The following is a 17172-nucleotide window of genomic DNA, read 5'->3' on the forward strand; positions in this document are numbered from 1 at the left end:
CAAATAACCCAATCTGGCAACCCTGGGATTAACTGCCTCCTCCTCTGAAGGTGAGCAGGGGGCAGCGTGACTCCTGCCCCTGTGGCTCTAGCGCTTGGTGCCGTGTTCCTGCTTGGCCACTTGGTGCAGTAATAACTCTGTGGACGATTATGCAACATCTGGAAAGACGAGTAAATCAGCAGAACAGTGGTTTACATCTGTAAAAGAAGAGGAAATTAGCATTTCAGCAGAGTTTAAAATGTATGGAGTCGTGAAGGAAGACTTTGTGAAGATTAATATTTGTTGAACAGCTGCAGCTTTGCGTCGCTGCTCCTGTGGACAAGTGGAAACTCCTCTTTCCCCGAAGTTACACCTTTTTCACCTCCGACTGCAACAAAGCGCTGACACTGGAGACTCCTTCCCTAAATGTTGCATAAACCTATACGCTGAGCTGAACGATACGATACGGATGCGATGCTGTATTAGTAGCTGTGATTTGCAGCTGCACTACTTTATAGAAAGCTAATCAACATCTTCTGACCAATCAGAATCCAGCTCTGTGGGATGAGCTTATACTTCTCATAAAGGTGAAAAAAAACAAACAAACAAAAAAAAAACAAACAAACATTGATTTGGTCTGGAACAAGCCAATCTGGCAACCTTGCACGCGCGCGCCCCCTCCTTCCTTCCTTCCTCCTCCTCCTCCTCCTCCTCCTCTTCTTTCTCCTCCTCCTCCTCCTCTTCCTCCTCCTCTTCCTCGTTTAGAAACGGCTCGCGCATCATCTAACGTGGCAGTCTCCAAGACAACGCTGAAACGGAACTCTTATCGCGGTGATGACGTCAAAAATACAGAAAGTAGGAAAGAGTGGAGATGAGCTCGTGCGCGTTAGACGAGTCGGAGCAGGAAAAGATCTGATTCGGGTTTAGTTGTTGTTGTTGTTGTTGTTGTTGTTGCTGCGCGCGCGTTAGTTTACGGATGGACGGATGAACTTGTGGAGAAGCTTCACGCGACCCGGAGGAGGACAGAAGGACAGAAGGACAGAGTGGACACGTGATGCGTGTTAAGAAAGAGGATGCACGCGTCCGGAGGAAATCCCTGAAGCGCGTGCCATGCGAGTGTCTCACGTTTTTGCGCCGCGCGCGCTTTGGAGATGCGATTTTGGAAAGACAGAGAGAGAGACAGAGAGAGGGAGAGAAAGAAAGAGAGAGAGAGAGAGAGGGCAGACGCGCGCGCCGGGATCCACGACTTGTTCTCTGGGAAGCCTTTTCCTTCACGTGCACACTGATGTGAATTAGGATGAAGAAGGAGGAAACGCGCGCTTGCATGATGCCTAAATCATAATAAATAATAATAACACTAATCAAGCGCAGAGAAGGTGAGCTCCTGACATCATCACCATCAAACTTTCTGAAGTACACTCTTAAAAAAAAAAGAGGTCGAGTTCATAAATTCAGCTCACAGAAAAGGGTTCTTCGGCTTGGAGGTCCAGGAGAGAAGCCTAGAGAGAAGCCTCTCACACACACCCCGTAAACAAAGCTACAACCTCCAGCCCTCCAAAGAACCTCTGAGGAACCTTTATTTTCTAAGAGTGTACAGCAGGAACTTCATCCTCATGACCTTCAAACCTGAGGATATTGTCACCTACCAGTGAGTTTTTGTTTTTCTGAAACAAGAAAATAACACTCGAGCTGCATTATGGTTCAAAATAATGTAAATATTATAATCAGAAATTTTATTTGTTGTTATTCAGCATTTATAATTAATGCAAATGTTAAAGAAAGTAAAAAAGAAAACAATCTTACATTCAGTCAGTGGCTCGATGATGATTTATTCACCAAAAATTAGAGAAAAAAAAGAATAAAAACAAAACAGTAACATCTGAGCTGCATTATGGAAAAATGTATTAGAATATTAGCCGATATAAGATTTTTTAAATTCAGAATTTAAAAATATTAAATGCTTATAAGCCTGACACACTTAATGTACTGACGACATTCGCGTAAAGATCAGATGTGCAGGTTTCCCCTCAGTCTCCCAGGAGTTAGTAAACTTTTGTTTATTAACTGAAAATGAAAATTCGGTATTCAGTCAGTGGTCTGGTGTCCTGCTGCGGATTTGATCAGTTTCCTCAAAATTAATAAAGTACTCTTTATTATAAAGTCGCTTTTGTCTTGCGTTTCATGAAGAAAGTGGACGCCTGGAAGGTCAGTGATGGAAAACCCCTCCTAAAGATCTTCCTCTCGTCCTAAAGATCTGAAGTCAGACACTTTTTAAAATCTGCCACTCGATGAGCAATGCTGAAGAGATTGCCGAGATTGGAGGAGATGATCGTGGTGAAGCTCGGGAGCTGGTGAGAAATGAAGATCTCAGATCTCAGAGCTCAGTCTCAGCTTTCCTCTCGTTAAAAATCCACCAACTCTGGGATTCACGAAACCCTCCGAATCGTTCAGAGCTGTTGAAGTTACACGCTCCTCAGCGTCACCACAGAAACGATGCAGCTTGTTCAGAGGCTCTCAGTGTAGTCCTGATGGATAGCTGTACGAGGAGCAGCGCTGCTGCCGTGGAAGCGTTTAATCACTCAGTAAAACGTCTCTGCCGTCGTTTATCGTGTAATTTGTTCATTCTGCGCGGTTGATTTTTCCTGTTAAAGCACTATGATGGCCATTGAGGTAGCTTCATCATTAGTGACGCTGCATGACGTGTGTTTTTGGCGCTCTCGGATCCTCCAACTGGAACTAATCTGGAATAATCTGAAGCTCTGAGACTGACACACCAGTCAGAGCAGATCATCCTCCAGCTGAAGCACTGAGTTATTGTAAAGTCTAGCATGATTAACGTGGAAAGCGTAATCAGCTCCGTCTAACCGTGCGGGCACTGATCGCTTTTTCTCCATCATATAACCAGTTCCTTTACTTCCGCTAATCCCCGTGCTGTAGAACGCAACATCGGTCTTCAGGTCACACGTCTTGATCTTGTCATGCGCTGGGTTAAACGTTTGTTCCGTCCTGACTCGATCTTCAGCATTAGGAACTCTATATAGATTCTTAGATCAGTGAGTCTGAACCACAGGATTGTGTTGATTTGTCAAAATAATGCAAACCAATCTGTAACTATTTCACATTTTTTGTAGCTTGCAGTAAGATTTATCCGTATCTTGCAGGTTTAGTGCACACCTGTTATGTTTTACGTAACAAACGTACAAATGGCCATTCCATCCTCTCCATCTTCATTTCTGCCCTGCTGTTGCCTTTAAACAGAGAGTTTTGAAGTACTGAAGTTTACGCTGAAGTCTGTTTGCTAAATGAGATGCTCAGGTGGAAGAGATTACCAAAGTAACGCGATGCAGTAAAGCTATTTTATTGTTAGCTTTGTATTCCGTGCATTATATAATCATTTCTTTGTAGAAGTTGAGTTATAGTTTAAAGGAATTTGAGTTCGTGGTCTTGATTTAAACCACATTTTTCATGTTATTGCAGAATTATAAAATAATTAGGTTCCCCTTTGAGCCGTTCGTCTCGTCTGAATTCGGAAATCGCTCGTTCCTGGGAGAATTTACACTAAACATTAAAAACGACCTGCGGTCAGTGTTTACGCCATCACACTCAACATGTCGTAAACCGCTAACTAGCTGAGCCGAGTTTCTGCCGTAGCTCAGTGTTGTGTAGCTGCATCGTCTCCGCTACGTCTGCGCTGCATTTCTCATTAACACAATGTTGAGTGTAACAGGACATTGAGTTTCGAGAAAAGAAGCTCTTGCTCATTTTGTTCATAGGAGCTAACTGCAGATTTTTTCTCATGTTAAACTCCATTGGAGCTCCACTAACAATAATAATAACAATAACAATAACAAAATGTCCGCCGGTGAGACACACCCGCTAACGTCTCACAGGAGTAACAAAAATACAACACCAACAAATTAGTGCCAGAATTATTAAACACATCACAAACTTTCACTATGAACATATTTAATGCGTTTCAGTGAAGTTTAACTTTAATGTGCTTTGGATAAATAATTAAACTGCTGCTGCTGAACAGTGTTACAGGCTTTAAAGGTGCAATAGGTTTTTTATTCCTGTCTTGTACAAACCTGGAGGATATGTAAAACATGATTACAAAAACAATGGGTTACGCCGTGGCCTTAGCAAAACTCGCTGAGAAACCCCATTTGTGTTTGTGTTTGGATTGTGTTTCCTGTCAGTCATTTTACAGACACTATACAGGCCACCTGGGATCCTGGGGCGGGGCTTCGTGAACATGGGCGGGAATCATTCAGACGTCGAATCCTCCTAACTGTTAGAGACCTAATGTTAAAAAAAAGGACTAATCTAACCTAATGCAGCTCGAAGTATTTGCCATTTTTTTCCAAACAAGTATCTGAATACTTCTCACAAAACAGTAATATTTACTTTTCATTATTAGCCAACAGTTTAAGTCCTGCAGTTCAGAGTTCCCAAGAGCTAAACGTTAAACTCCTGAAACCATGAGCAATAATCCAGAAAAGCTTTACGCAGAACCTGGAGAGAGAGAGAGAGACGGCGTGTTCCCATTTCTCTCTCTCTCTCTCTCTCTCTCTCTCTCTCGCTCTTAATCTCCACCCTGCTGCTGCTGCTGTGTGATGAGTTTTTCATGAAGTCAACATCAAAAGCGTGGAAGCACCCACTCTCTTTCCCAGTCTGAATGCGCGTGTGTGTGTGTGTGTGTGTGTGTGTGAGATGGAGAACAGGAGCGAGCCAGCTTGTGATCTCTGGCGTGTGGGTGGAAGTTGTGCTGAGTTCTGAGATCCATTTGTTGGTGTTGAATCCACCGACACGCTGTCCGTCTGGTGAGAGACGCCCAAAAAACCAGAAACCCCGCCCCCTTTTCAACCAATTCAGAGTTATTATTTTTATAATTATTACTTATTACTAATTCCACTTTATTGGTTCACATGAGCAGTGTGTATGGTCCATCCATGCCCTTCGCTGTGTGTGTGTGTGTGTGTGTGTGTGTGTGTGTGTGTGTGTAAATGTTCTTCCCACTGCTCAGTCACCCTTCAAAGTAGATTTTCTGCGCACGAAGTCCGTAAGCAGAAGTGCGCTAAAGCATTAAGCGGTCCGCCTCGGGAAAGAACGCCTGTCAACATGCCAGGATCACAGATTCTGCTCTCTCTCTGTGTGTCTCTCACACACGCACACACACACACTGCTCGGGGATATTAAAGACATGCAACTTGCCAAGTCAGCATGAAGTCATCTGCATATTGAAATTATACTAAGTGCTAAGAAGGCTCGATGTTTGCGTCATCAGAAATTCTTTTTAAAGCATAATTCCTGAAGTCTGGGCTTCTTTCTTGCTGCTAAATCGGTTAATGAAACCCAGCTGGTCCTGCATTAGATTAGCTTATGTAGTCAAATGAGAAAAACATTTTACCATGCCAACTTCTGACTATAAAGTAAACCTGTGTTATGATGTCTGGCATGGCGCGCTGGCATTGTTGTCTCGGTGAATAATCACACGACAGCGTTTCAGAGTCTGAAACCAAACAGTCTGTAGTGCACAAAAGGACATCATCCTGGGTTTTTTTTCCTCTCGAGCTTGTGCTACACTTACAATCACGTCGCGCACCCACGCTCCCGTTCGCAAAAAAAAAAAAAAAAAAAAACTTCCCCAGGCTGGCTCTTGTTGCCTAGGCAACGCATAAGCATTCCGTCAAAGTCGTTCCCGGATCCCCCGCTAATTTTCCTGCTAACGAATTAGAGAATCGATACAGACAGCAGAACACACTCCACTAAAAAACCTTTCTCAGTCCAGGAGATGAGTGTAGGGGGTGAGAAAGCGACAGAGAAAGAGATGAAGCAAGGCGAGGAGGGATAGATGATGCAGAATAAATAAAGAAGGAATAAAAAAAAGTTCAATCAACAGTGTGACGACTGTTAGGACGTATGGATTCATAGACACGGACGAATCTCTTTTCCCCAGCGTCGTGTAAGTGAGGACCCTTCCGATAAATCAGTGGACTGCTCATTTTACTCCGGAGGAAAGGAAAGAGGCGGAAAGAGTGGAGTGTAGAAATTCTCCAACAAACGTAACAACACTGTCGAAGAGTTCATTCTGACTTCCTCCAAGGACAAATATGGCTGCGCTCTAACCCTTCCTTCACACTAGCAAGTGACAAGTCGCTTGGAATTTGTCTGCTGTCTGTGATTTGTCAGTTGTCTCTAGTTCCCGTGCTAAACACTAGCAGCTATATCCAACTTCATAATTAAATCATTACACAAATTAAATAGTTGTTTGATTTCCATGCTGTTACGTGCTTGGCTTTGTTCTAGCTTCGTTCTCAGATTAGATTAGCAAAGCGAGCTAACGCTACTAGCCACGCACACTCGCCAGAGGCACCGACCATCTCCTCCCAAGCTTCTTCATGATGTCTTTATACACGTTTAATGAGAGGTTGTGTGAGAAATGATGGGTTAAGGTGAGACCACACTCATAAGGGTTTTTTGTATTTGCATTATTTTTGCAGGAACTAATTGCAGGTAGGAACTAAAGTTGTGAGTGGGGAACTGAAGAAACGTCGGCCCACACGCGCCATAGGTTCGGTCCAAGGAATCATTTGAGCCAATCATTTCTGTTTGTTGTTTTATACCGTTGTCGCATCATACCTCTTTTGCATAGACTGGAGGAAATCTCATTTCAAATGTCGCTGTCACTGGAAACTTGGCTCTGCGCCGTGCATGTACGTAGAAAATGAACAGTCGCCTCTCGCTTTGTCGCTCGCTAGTGGGAACGTAGGGTTCGAATTTCGCAGGTTGAACTGAGACAGCCACAGGGATCAGCGTTACGGCGGAAAATATTGGCAGCAGTTATTTGAGTGACGGTGTAGTTGTGTGGGATGGAGATGGAGATGGAAAAGCGATGCTGTTTGTATATTTTTCATGACCCTGAGGGTTTTTATGAGCGCTGTCACTGCCAATTCAGACAACAAGGCTGAGCTTTCAGCACACCGGATGATTACATAAGAGGCTCGGTCAGTTCGTGATGGGCTCTGTACACACTGGGCTGCAGTAATATGCACCGTACGGTCAGTTGTGTCGGAGATGTTTACTGTCACTACAAGGGAAATGATCATGGTGTTGACATTGGCATTCGAGGCATATGTGACGTGTTACTTGGCAGAGTTTGTGGAAAATAGTGGAGACTTGCTGGATTTGACTGTTATTGTACAGTGGTCAAAGATCTCATGACTCAAAAAGAGTGGAGCCAAGGCCTATTGAGGATAAGGAGTGGGCAATATGGCAAAAATATCATATCACGATACTTGATGCCTAATCAGTTGCTTCTAATCAGAGCATCTGACTGTTGTGTATTGTGACAATTTATCACAACGTCATTATTATAACGTCAGATAAGGTTGTTTTTAGCATATGTCTTATGCTGTTGTTATATCAGGTTGGGACTTTTAATAAAACCTGTATGTTTTATACCCTAGTCTTCCAGTCTTGAAAATAAATTCAGTAAAATGGTGGTCTCCAAAGATGAAGGAAGGTTGGGAATTGGTGTTGAAGCTAAGCCTGAGATCAAATTGATGCGAAAATATTTATATTTAATTCAACAGTATTCCTCTCACTCCTCCCACATCTGTACATCTGTACATACGAGTAGCATGATGGGATATTTTCTCGACTGGGAAGTCAGTAAAATGCGACAATATTAAGTTAATGATATATTCGGTATATTTGGAGATACCATCCTGATTCATTGGTCTTTGTGTGCTCAGCTGTTTCATTCACATCGCCAGGCTTGTCATTTCCTGTTCATGACTGGTTGCTATATTTGTAGAATCATGATCTAGTATTTATAGAAGAGAAAGAGAGCTACGGAAATAATGGCCTGCATTATAAATGTGTGTATTTCTGCTGTTTCCTGCTGCTTTAATGCAATGTCTAATTAAGCAGTAACACCGTGCCTTTTTCTGTGGCAGAAACCACAACAAAAACATGCACGATTTTTCATGAATGTAGTTTTTTGTCTTGGTTTAATCAGAGGGTTTAATTCGCAGCACAGCTGGCATAATTCCTGCCAAGATGGAGGTGGTTGAGTCTATCTGCTAAACCCTTTTCCTAAAGGTTAATGCATCCGTTACGCCTACACTAGTACTGTCTAAACAAAGACAAAGAGGTGCCTGTGAGCAAGGATACAGCATCTCACTCATCTCAATATATGCTCTTTGTTTGTTTTTCCAGGCCTGTGTGTTGTCGTAGCGATGATTGCGACTGGGGGCGTGATCACGGGCCTTGCAGCCCTGAAGAGGCAGGACTCTGCCCGCTCCCAGCATCACCTGCCCATCCAGTCCCCTGTCCCTCCTCCTGAGAAGAAACGTCTGAAAAGAAAACCCCGCACGGATATCGTCGTGGTGCGTGGAAAAATCCGCCTGTATTCCGCCTCTGGTTTCTTTCTAGTCCTTGGAGTCCTGATTTTGATGGTTGGTATTGCCATGGCTGTAATGGGGTACTGGCCTCACAAGGACCACCAGAGGACACCCGAGAGCAAACACTCGGGGAACGACACGCAGGCGGCAGCGGCGCAGGAGCAGGTGGGAAAGGTGGCGCAGTTCTTTGAGCAGCACTTGCACTCAGAGAAAATGAAGATGCTCGGACCATTTACGATGGGCATTGGGATATTTATCTTCATCTGCGCAAACGCTATCTTACACGAGAACAGGGACCGAGAAACAAAGGTCATCCATATGAGGGACATGTACTCAACTGTCATAGACATCCACAGCCTGAGATTACAAGAGCAGAAGTGTATGAACGGGGCCTACACAGGTCCCTATGTTGACCACGAGATCCGCTCTTTTGGTCAGGACAGTCAGTACACCTCGCGGCTAGCCGCTAACACACTGCTGACATTCTCCGGACTGGGCGGTGATGTACGACTGTCCCGCCGCACGAGCTCAGCTGAAGATGAGGAAGGTCTAATGAGCGAAGTAGGCTCGAGCTTGTTGTCGCCTGGATATAGGGAACATTCCGGATCGATATTCGGGTTCCAACCAGAAGGGATGCGTCACTGGGAAGACAAGCGTAATGATCTGAAGAAGTGCCAGACGCGCTCCATTGTATCATCCTCCATTAGCGCCTTCACGCTTCCTGTCATCAAACTCAACAACTGCGTGATCGACGAGCCTGACATTGACAACATAACTGAGGACTCTGAGCAGCTACGAGACAGATCAAGACCTTCATCCATGGATTCCTTAACCGTACCTATTCCAGATATCTCGAAAGCCTTCAAGCCTCCCAGTACAACGTTGCTCCGGAGTAACTCTACAGTTACAGAATCCCCTGCGTATGCATCAGCATCTGCTTCACCGTCCTCCCTGTCCCCTGGATCCACCAGTAGCCGATTCCTGTCTCCTGGAGCAGACCGGAAAGACTTTGGCTCTAACAATTCTCTCCACATGCTGTCGGCTCACTCCAAGTCTCTGGACCTGGAACGAGGTCCCACCATGCTGACCGTACAACCGGAGCAGCGCAAGCACCCCAGCTGGCCCAGGCTGGATCGCAGCAACAGCAAAGGCTACACCAAACTGGAGAACAAAGAAGACCCGATGGACAGGCTGCTGGTGCCCCCAGTGGCTGTTAAGCGGGATTACACCAAAAAAGAGAAACTACTCATGATCTCAAGGTCACACAACAATCTGAGTTTTGAGCATGATGAGTTTATGAGCAGCACTCTGAAAAGAGGGACGTCTGAGACCAGATTTTAAGGGACACCTCGTGCACACATCCTCATCCCTCTGCAATATATATGTAAAGACTTTTTGTTGTTTTGCCATTGTTGAAGTGGTTGTGAATTTCAGAAACACAAGTCCCATGGACTGCAAGCTCAGGTGGATATTCTGATAGACAGAGCATTTCTAAAACAAAGCGTGTGGATTTTTAACCCCGGAAACAAGAACTCACAGGTGAACCACTGTAAATAGACCGTGATGTAATAGCTGTGTCATTTGTTAAATTTGTTAAATGCATTTTAGTACGTTTCTGTACTTGATAAACGTTGATACAGGACCTGTTGTTAGTTGTGTGTAGAGAGTGTGTGCATTGTTGTACCAGAGATGGACAATTATTTTGCTATGAGGTTTTAAATAATTTATTGTTCAAAAACAACAACAAAAAACACACATGGCTATTTTTGAACAAGAGTCTTCAATGTATTATTTATCTGTTTCTCAGAATAAAAGTAAACTTTTCACACAACACAGTGTTTTATATGTTTTACAGTCGACGCCAACATAAAAGCGCTTCAAATCTTGCCTGGAGAATTCTAGCAAATGTCATATCCTCCTTGGTGGTCTTGCCAGAAAAATCAGAAAAATTCATGGAGTCAAAAACTCATGTTCTTCACCACACATACAGCTTCAGCAAAGCTAATCAGAAGATCTTGAAGGTCTCAGTATGATGTGTGTATTTATATATACATGTATACCACATACATACGTATATATATATGTATATACCACACTGCTGATGAGTTTTGGATTGTGATTGGTCAGAAGGTGTTGATTAATTTTCTATAACAGCAGCTCTGACAGTAGTGCAGCTGCAAATCACAGCTTTATATTAACGCACTCGTTCTAATACGTTATCGTTTCTATAGTAACCACTCATTCACAGAGACTTGTACAGTGGAAGCTCCAATAATAATGGATTAAAAACACTTGTAGTCTTTGGCATGGTGAAGGTTTTCAGTAAGGAGATGTTTGTTTAACATGTATGGAAGGAGTCTCCAGTGTCAGCGCTTCGTAACAGTCAGAGGTAAAGCTGGAACTTTAAGTTTTCCGACATCTTTGAGGTTTTCCGGTAAAATACACTAACTTTTTTTATTGACTTGTTCCACGGACTTTTCGCAACATGAAATGTCAGTATAAATGGATAAAAAGTATTGCTGTTGTTTGTTGTTTATTGTATGTTGTTGTTTAATACATAAAAAAATCTATCAGCAAATTGCTGTGGTGTAAAAGGAATAAAACCCTTGGGTACTACAGGGTGGTAGCAGTAACTCTGCATCATCACACCATCCCTTTGTTGATTATTTTTCTATAACAGTACAACACCAAGTGTTTTATTCCTTACACACAACCTGCACAGGCCATCTTAACCAGCTTGCATAATGGGACATAACAAGTAGGTTATCTCGTACCTATTTCACATAGAAGTTATATAAATGGTTAGATTTTCTCTTGATTTTTAAATATGTAAGACTACATTAAGATTTTTGAGGAGGCTGTTCTTACTATGTATCTAAATCCTTAAAATTTACGTGTGATTTATACACTGCTGCCTTCAACGTGTATGGAAATGATTTTCTTGTTTGCCGATTGATTGATTTCTATGCTAACTACTGGAAGTTCAGCGCTAGCTATTAACAGGAATAATGTGCTAATCCTGACCCTTGGGTAAAAGTGAATAGTGTATAACGTGGTAAAGCGGTTCTTCATCCGTTAGTAACAAAGCACAGGTTGAATTAGCTACTACGTTTGTTCATGATTTGCTTTACTTTCTGGGTTACTAGGGAATGTTTATTGGGCAATTAGTCTTAACCTAGATGTCAAAACACCAGTCAATCAGAGTAGTTTATTCGTTTTAAGTTGTTTAGTAAATCATTCCCTTATAAGTGAGTAAAGGCGAACACAATCCTCCCTCCTCCCTCTCTCCGTCTCTCCGTCTCTCGAGTTCTGTGACACAGCTGAGAAAACTTTCTGCCTCTTGGCAAGAAAGTGAACAGCTTTCCCGTGTTTATCATCATCGGCTGCTCTGGGAGGACCAACACGATCGCTGCCAAACTCCTCTCCCAACGAGACACTTTCACCATTTGCAGATGAACAGCCAATCCGAAAACAGTCCACAAACCTCGTCATGGCGTCTACGGGAATAAAGGAATGCACAGTACAGCAACAGAACAGAAAAAAGAGCCTGAACATTCAAAAGTCTCATCTCCTTATTAGAAAGAATTATACATGATCTGTATGAATAAAAAAGGATGGCGTTTGGTTTATATAACGCTCCAGTCGACATTCCTAAAGTTCCAAAACAAATCAGTTCTGTAATGAAAGGCTAAGTGCATTTTAAATAACTCCAGCTGCTCTAAAAAGGAGCCCTCGTCCCTCTCGTGCTGATATTAAAACCCTGGCACTTCAGTGGTCAGGGTGTGAACTGAAGAGTCCAGCTCCAGCCCCAAGTCGCTGGAATAAGACAGACTCTTCAGTCAGCATCTGTAAATTGCTTTGGGTGACAAGGTTCATCCTCAGCTGCTGCGCAAAATAATAATAATAATAATATAAAAAAAACCCTGCAGAATATCTCACTCGTATCTGCTCTACAAGACGCATGAGTTATTATACCCAGCATATCTAATCTCTCAGTCGAGAGAGTCACTGTGATGCACAGTTCCTGAGTTTTATGGTCAATAAAGGAAGTACTAACAAATATTACGATGAATATGGAACGTGTTAGTGCAGTGCTGCAAATGCGCTACGTATTACATCCCACCTTATAAATCACACAGAGTTTAAAAGGTTAATAAGATTCCATCCGCAGCAGCGAAATGCACCTGATTAATGCATCATGATTCATAATTAGAACAATAACAACCTATAAATATACCAAGACTGTGCTTCAGGAGAGAATTTATTTCCTGTTTGTGAAGAGAATTCTTGAATACTGACTCTAATCGCTGTTATAGAGCTTTACTGATCTCAAAACCTAATTAAAAAGTTAACAAATCTCCCTAATACGATTATAGGATAATCTCATTTTGAGAAAATAAACAGTTTTTTAATTTCAATTCTTTCAAATGTAATTGTTTTTGAGGTTTCTCTTTTTACAGAGTTCTGAATCTTGTCCATGTTCTTGTCCATGATCCTGGATTTTGGTTCCTGAGATGTTCAGGACCACCCTGAACTGCCTTCAAAGCTCTGAAGAAACTCACTGTAATGCTTCATTTCATCTGCAGACTGCTCAGCTTCTCAGAAAAGTGCTGGCTTAACACACGTGAAGCCCTGGCTTTAATGCTTCAGCCAACTGTGCAAGGTTCTATGTAGAACCCTAGAACAGGGTTCCAAGTCAGAGCCTTTAAGAAATAACCCCTGAGCATCCATAGATTTTCTTCTCCAAAGAAAGTCATCCCTTCGCAAAGATACTTGAGACGCCGGTTAGCAGAAAACCAGTAACAAATCACAGAGTAACAACGTTAAGATGTTCGTGAAGTCATGCTGTAACGTGTAAGGAATAAAACACTGTGTGTGGTGCTGTTGTGGGAAAATAATCAACACTACGGTGGTGTGTAGAAGTGTAGTTACTGCTCCCACCCTGAAGATGATTGTTTTCCTATTACTGCATGTCCCCAAGTGGGTTATTCTTCTTATCTCCATGTATACTTGCTTTCATGAGGTGCTAGATCTAATAAACGATACAATGGGACAAACGAACAAGTTTTTCTGTTCAGTATTTTTGCTGTAATACAAAAGTCCAATATGGCCAAAAGTTTGTGGAAACCTGACCATCAGGCTCAACTGAAATAATTATTTTAGCACCATGTAACTATGTTTTTACTTTTACTTTCTACGATTACTCATTTTTAACTTTATGTAAATCTTCTTTTATACGTTTTATCCTCCTCATGTCATTCCTTTTCGGTGTTCTGTGAAGTGATCTGGATGCTTGTGGTTTTATTTCACCATCGCTCGTTCATTTCACCATCGGAGCACCAGAAGCTCACCATGGCAACAGCAGGACTCCTGCCACTCACCTACCTGACGTCAAAGACAGTGCTCTGCAGGACGCCCGCTCTGAAGGACATCATTAGAGACGCCATGCAGGAACAAGTCAAGGACAAACCCTGAAGTGCGTCAGCACCCTGCCTTCCTGATATCTCTCCCTGATTCCTGCCTCTAACCACTGCCTCTATTTTTAATGTCATTTTATCGACCCGGATACTGAGTGGCTTTAATAATGTCTCTTCCTGGCCATGACAGAAATCTTTTAATGCACCACTCACATGAGCTTAGGATAATTCTGCATAAAGTTCTCTACGTTCTAATAAATACATCTTCATGATCTCATCCAGCATTAGGGCCAGTGTGGAGCTGCTCCTGATCTTATTGAGTGACCTTTTTATCTTTACACCTTTTAAGCTGCTTGTGACCTCTCAGTTTGTGTCCAGCAATGAAAGACATGGGCTTGTGGTAAATAAATAAGCATTCTGGAAATATTCCACTCAAACTTGCCAAAACAACACGTTTCTAAACGCAAGGTCTTTTCAGAACGCTGGATAATCTAATCAGCGATTTCACGTTACTTCAAACTGTGCCAAAAAATCTATTCTGCAGCCTTTAATATTTAAAATGAAATAAATATACATATATAAATCTGTCTTTTGTTTTTTTTAATTGATTTGTCCTTTTTTTTATCATCCTGTTGAGCCTGATGTCTCTCAGTCTTAGTTTCAATCTACCAAAAAAAGTTTCTCATGTTCTTAGTCCTCATGTGTGTATGTTGATGAAGGACAGTCAGTGATTAATTACCAAGTGCATTCATGGTACATTTACATTTAGCCACGCCCACAAAGCTCCACAAAGCTCCACAAAGCCTCACAAAGCTTCACAAAGCTCCACAAAGCTCCACAAAGCTCCACAAAGCTCCATCAAATCTTGTTTTGAACTCATCGCTGATTATACGATTTGAAGCCGATCAGTCGAGGTTCACATTAGTGCGTCTCCTTTTATCAAACTTACACAATTAATTGATTGGATTTCTGATCATGCATTTCTAGTGTAAATGTTTCTGCGTAAAAACAATTTACGAATAAATTTGTAAATGGGCACCGCGCATGGAAAAAGTAGATTCTACAACGTTTTTGATAAATTTGTTTGATAAAATCTCACGTCTCAACTTCATGTAATCTTGTGGAGAAAAAAATATGCAAAATGAATCACTGTAATCATTTATCACTTTTCACTACTATTATGCAGGAACTTTGCGTAATATGAAAATTGGCGTAGAAAAAGGAGCTACAGGAGTTTAATGATTTAATGACGCAGAAGCGTATTCTGCTCCGAAGTGAATTTTTCGGTAATCAAAAAAAACTCTCTGTTTCTGGAATATTAGCTCCATTATTCAGGTGACCACTTGAGCCTGTTTATGTGCAAGTGTAAAACTAGCGTCCTCATTCAGAGAGCTTTTTAAAGCAGTGAGGTGACTGGAGTCAGGGGTCTGTGGGTGGTGGGAGGTGTGTTAATTATCATCATTTTTGTTATTTTGTTTCGCAGAAGCATGCTAATGGTGTTAGTGTGATTAAATGATGATGTTTTTGCACAGAGAGCCACTACACCGCCCTTCCAAAGGGTGAGTCCATGATTGCTGTGCCTTTTAGCGCTCATCTAAAATCTAAAAAAGCATATAATTTAATCATTCAAAATAACTTAACACATTTCTTAATCATCTTAACAAATTTCAAGTTTCACATCTCAGGGGTTTAATTTATACAAGGTTTCTCTGCATGAAAGACATTCTAATGGGTTACTCAAATATTTATATTTTAATTAACAATTTACTTCTAATCAGTAATTTGGGAATCCTGGTTGTACTTTCAAAGTGACTTTCTTCTTCTCAGGATCTTCAAAAAAAACATTCAGGTTGTTGAACATGTGACTTGTGGAATGTTCCAAGTATTTCATAGGGGTGAGTGTGTTCAGGTAACAGAATTGAAAGTATTTCATAATTTATAATTTACGATTCACACTTTAAGGCACAAAAACATTTTTTTAAAGTGTTTTAATGATTATATTTCAAGGTAAAGTACAGATATGGTGAGCTGCGACTGTAGATGTTGTAGTTTTTTTTTATATTTTAAGAGATTTATGTGAAATATAAACATAAGTTGTGTAAGTTGCTGTGTTTAAAATGCAGTTTGTTTGTTTGTTTTTGCTTTAAAATTCGTTCACAGTGCGTCTGGTTGAGAGTAGAGGTGTGCGTCAGGGCCGAAATCCTACAGGACGAAACAAAGAAGGCAGAAGATTTTCACTTTCATACGATCGTACTGCATACTCACAGAACAAAGATGGTATTTATTTATGTCTCCTGTAGCTGGAGCGAAACAGCACTCCGCTTTGACCAGCAGCAGCACTGCGTCTCGGCTTCGTAGTAGATTCTGATAGCGTGTTCAGTGAACATCTTTCTGGACTGCAACAAACGCAAAACCTAAAGTAAAGCTTATAAATAATAATTATCAGGCAGCTTTAGTTATCAGCTATTTTCTAGCGCTGTTCTTTCGATTTGGGGAAAAAATCAGTTGTTTTGAAACTTGGATGATGTAGCTGAGGTTGAGGAACTGCAGAATTTCAGGAGTTAAAAATAAAATTTATGAATGAAAAATGACTTCTTGTTCCCATCAGCCCTGTTTTTCTTTTCAGGCACATTCACATAAAAATCCCTTCCAGTTTAGACCACGCCCACTTCTGCTTTAATCTCATTACAGATATGAATATTTTGAGCTTTATGCAGGCGTTGCATTACATAACTAATGTGTACAGTATAGCGCACATGTCTGAAGCATGAACGAGCTCCATTACTGCTAGAACGGCTAACAGAGAAATGACTCTATAAATAAGGCTTTCAGTTTGCAGAAGCGACAAAACAATTAATCGCCTCATTTGACTCTTTTCTATTTCCGCCGTCTCTCATTGTGACTAAGTGGAAATTCATATCTGTTAATTTCCTCATATGAAACTCGAACCCCAGCCCCAAAGGGCTTTCCTCACTTTTACAGAACCAGTTCAGCTCATGACGAGGTTGATAATTAGCCAAAGAGTTTAGTCCGCTGTCATGGCACACGGATCTCCAGGGACCTGGACTTTGATGGTCTTGCTTTAATTACTTCAGTCTATGCAATGCATCAAGGGCGTCTAAACGTGCTCGTGCAGATCCACGCTACAGCGCAGTTTTAATACTGACCTCGGCTAATCAAGGTCTTTTAGATACATTGACTAGCTTCAACTTCTGCCACATTAAAGGCTTTCAAATAGTTCCTTTTTTAATTGAGAAATGAGCACAATTTCTAAAATAAAAAAAAAAACACTTTCCCTCAAATTATCCAAGTATCCTTTACTCTAAGTTCAACTTTCAACCTTATTTAAAGGTGCTCAATGTGTCTTA

The 17172-nt window shown here is 41.6% G+C and overlaps 1 protein-coding gene across 3 annotated transcripts; it reads left to right on the top strand.

Annotated features, from left to right (window-relative positions):
• Positions 1 to 707: 707 nt before the first annotated feature.
• On the top strand, positions 708 to 10218 carry tmem200a (transmembrane protein 200A). Of its 3 annotated transcripts, none has more exons than XM_026931179.3 (2): positions 708 to 1355; positions 8203 to 10218. In XM_026931179.3, the coding sequence occupies exon 2, from the start codon at positions 8223 to 8225 to the stop codon at positions 9726 to 9728; it is 1506 nt and encodes a 501-aa protein (XP_026786980.1). In that variant the 5' UTR covers positions 708 to 1355; positions 8203 to 8222; the 3' UTR covers positions 9729 to 10218. The 3 variants fall into 3 exon arrangements, with proteins under 3 accessions (XP_026786980.1, XP_053087686.1, XP_034157876.1); XM_053231711.1 differs by having other exon boundaries at positions 709 to 1627; XM_034301985.2 differs by lacking the exon at positions 708 to 1355 and adding an exon at positions 2041 to 8085.
• The last annotated feature ends 6954 nt before the right edge of the window (positions 10219 to 17172 follow it).

This window comes from Pangasianodon hypophthalmus, chromosome 30 (genome assembly GCF_027358585.1).
Source record: "Pangasianodon hypophthalmus isolate fPanHyp1 chromosome 30, fPanHyp1.pri, whole genome shotgun sequence".
Lineage (NCBI taxonomy): Eukaryota > Metazoa > Chordata > Actinopteri > Siluriformes > Pangasiidae > Pangasianodon > Pangasianodon hypophthalmus.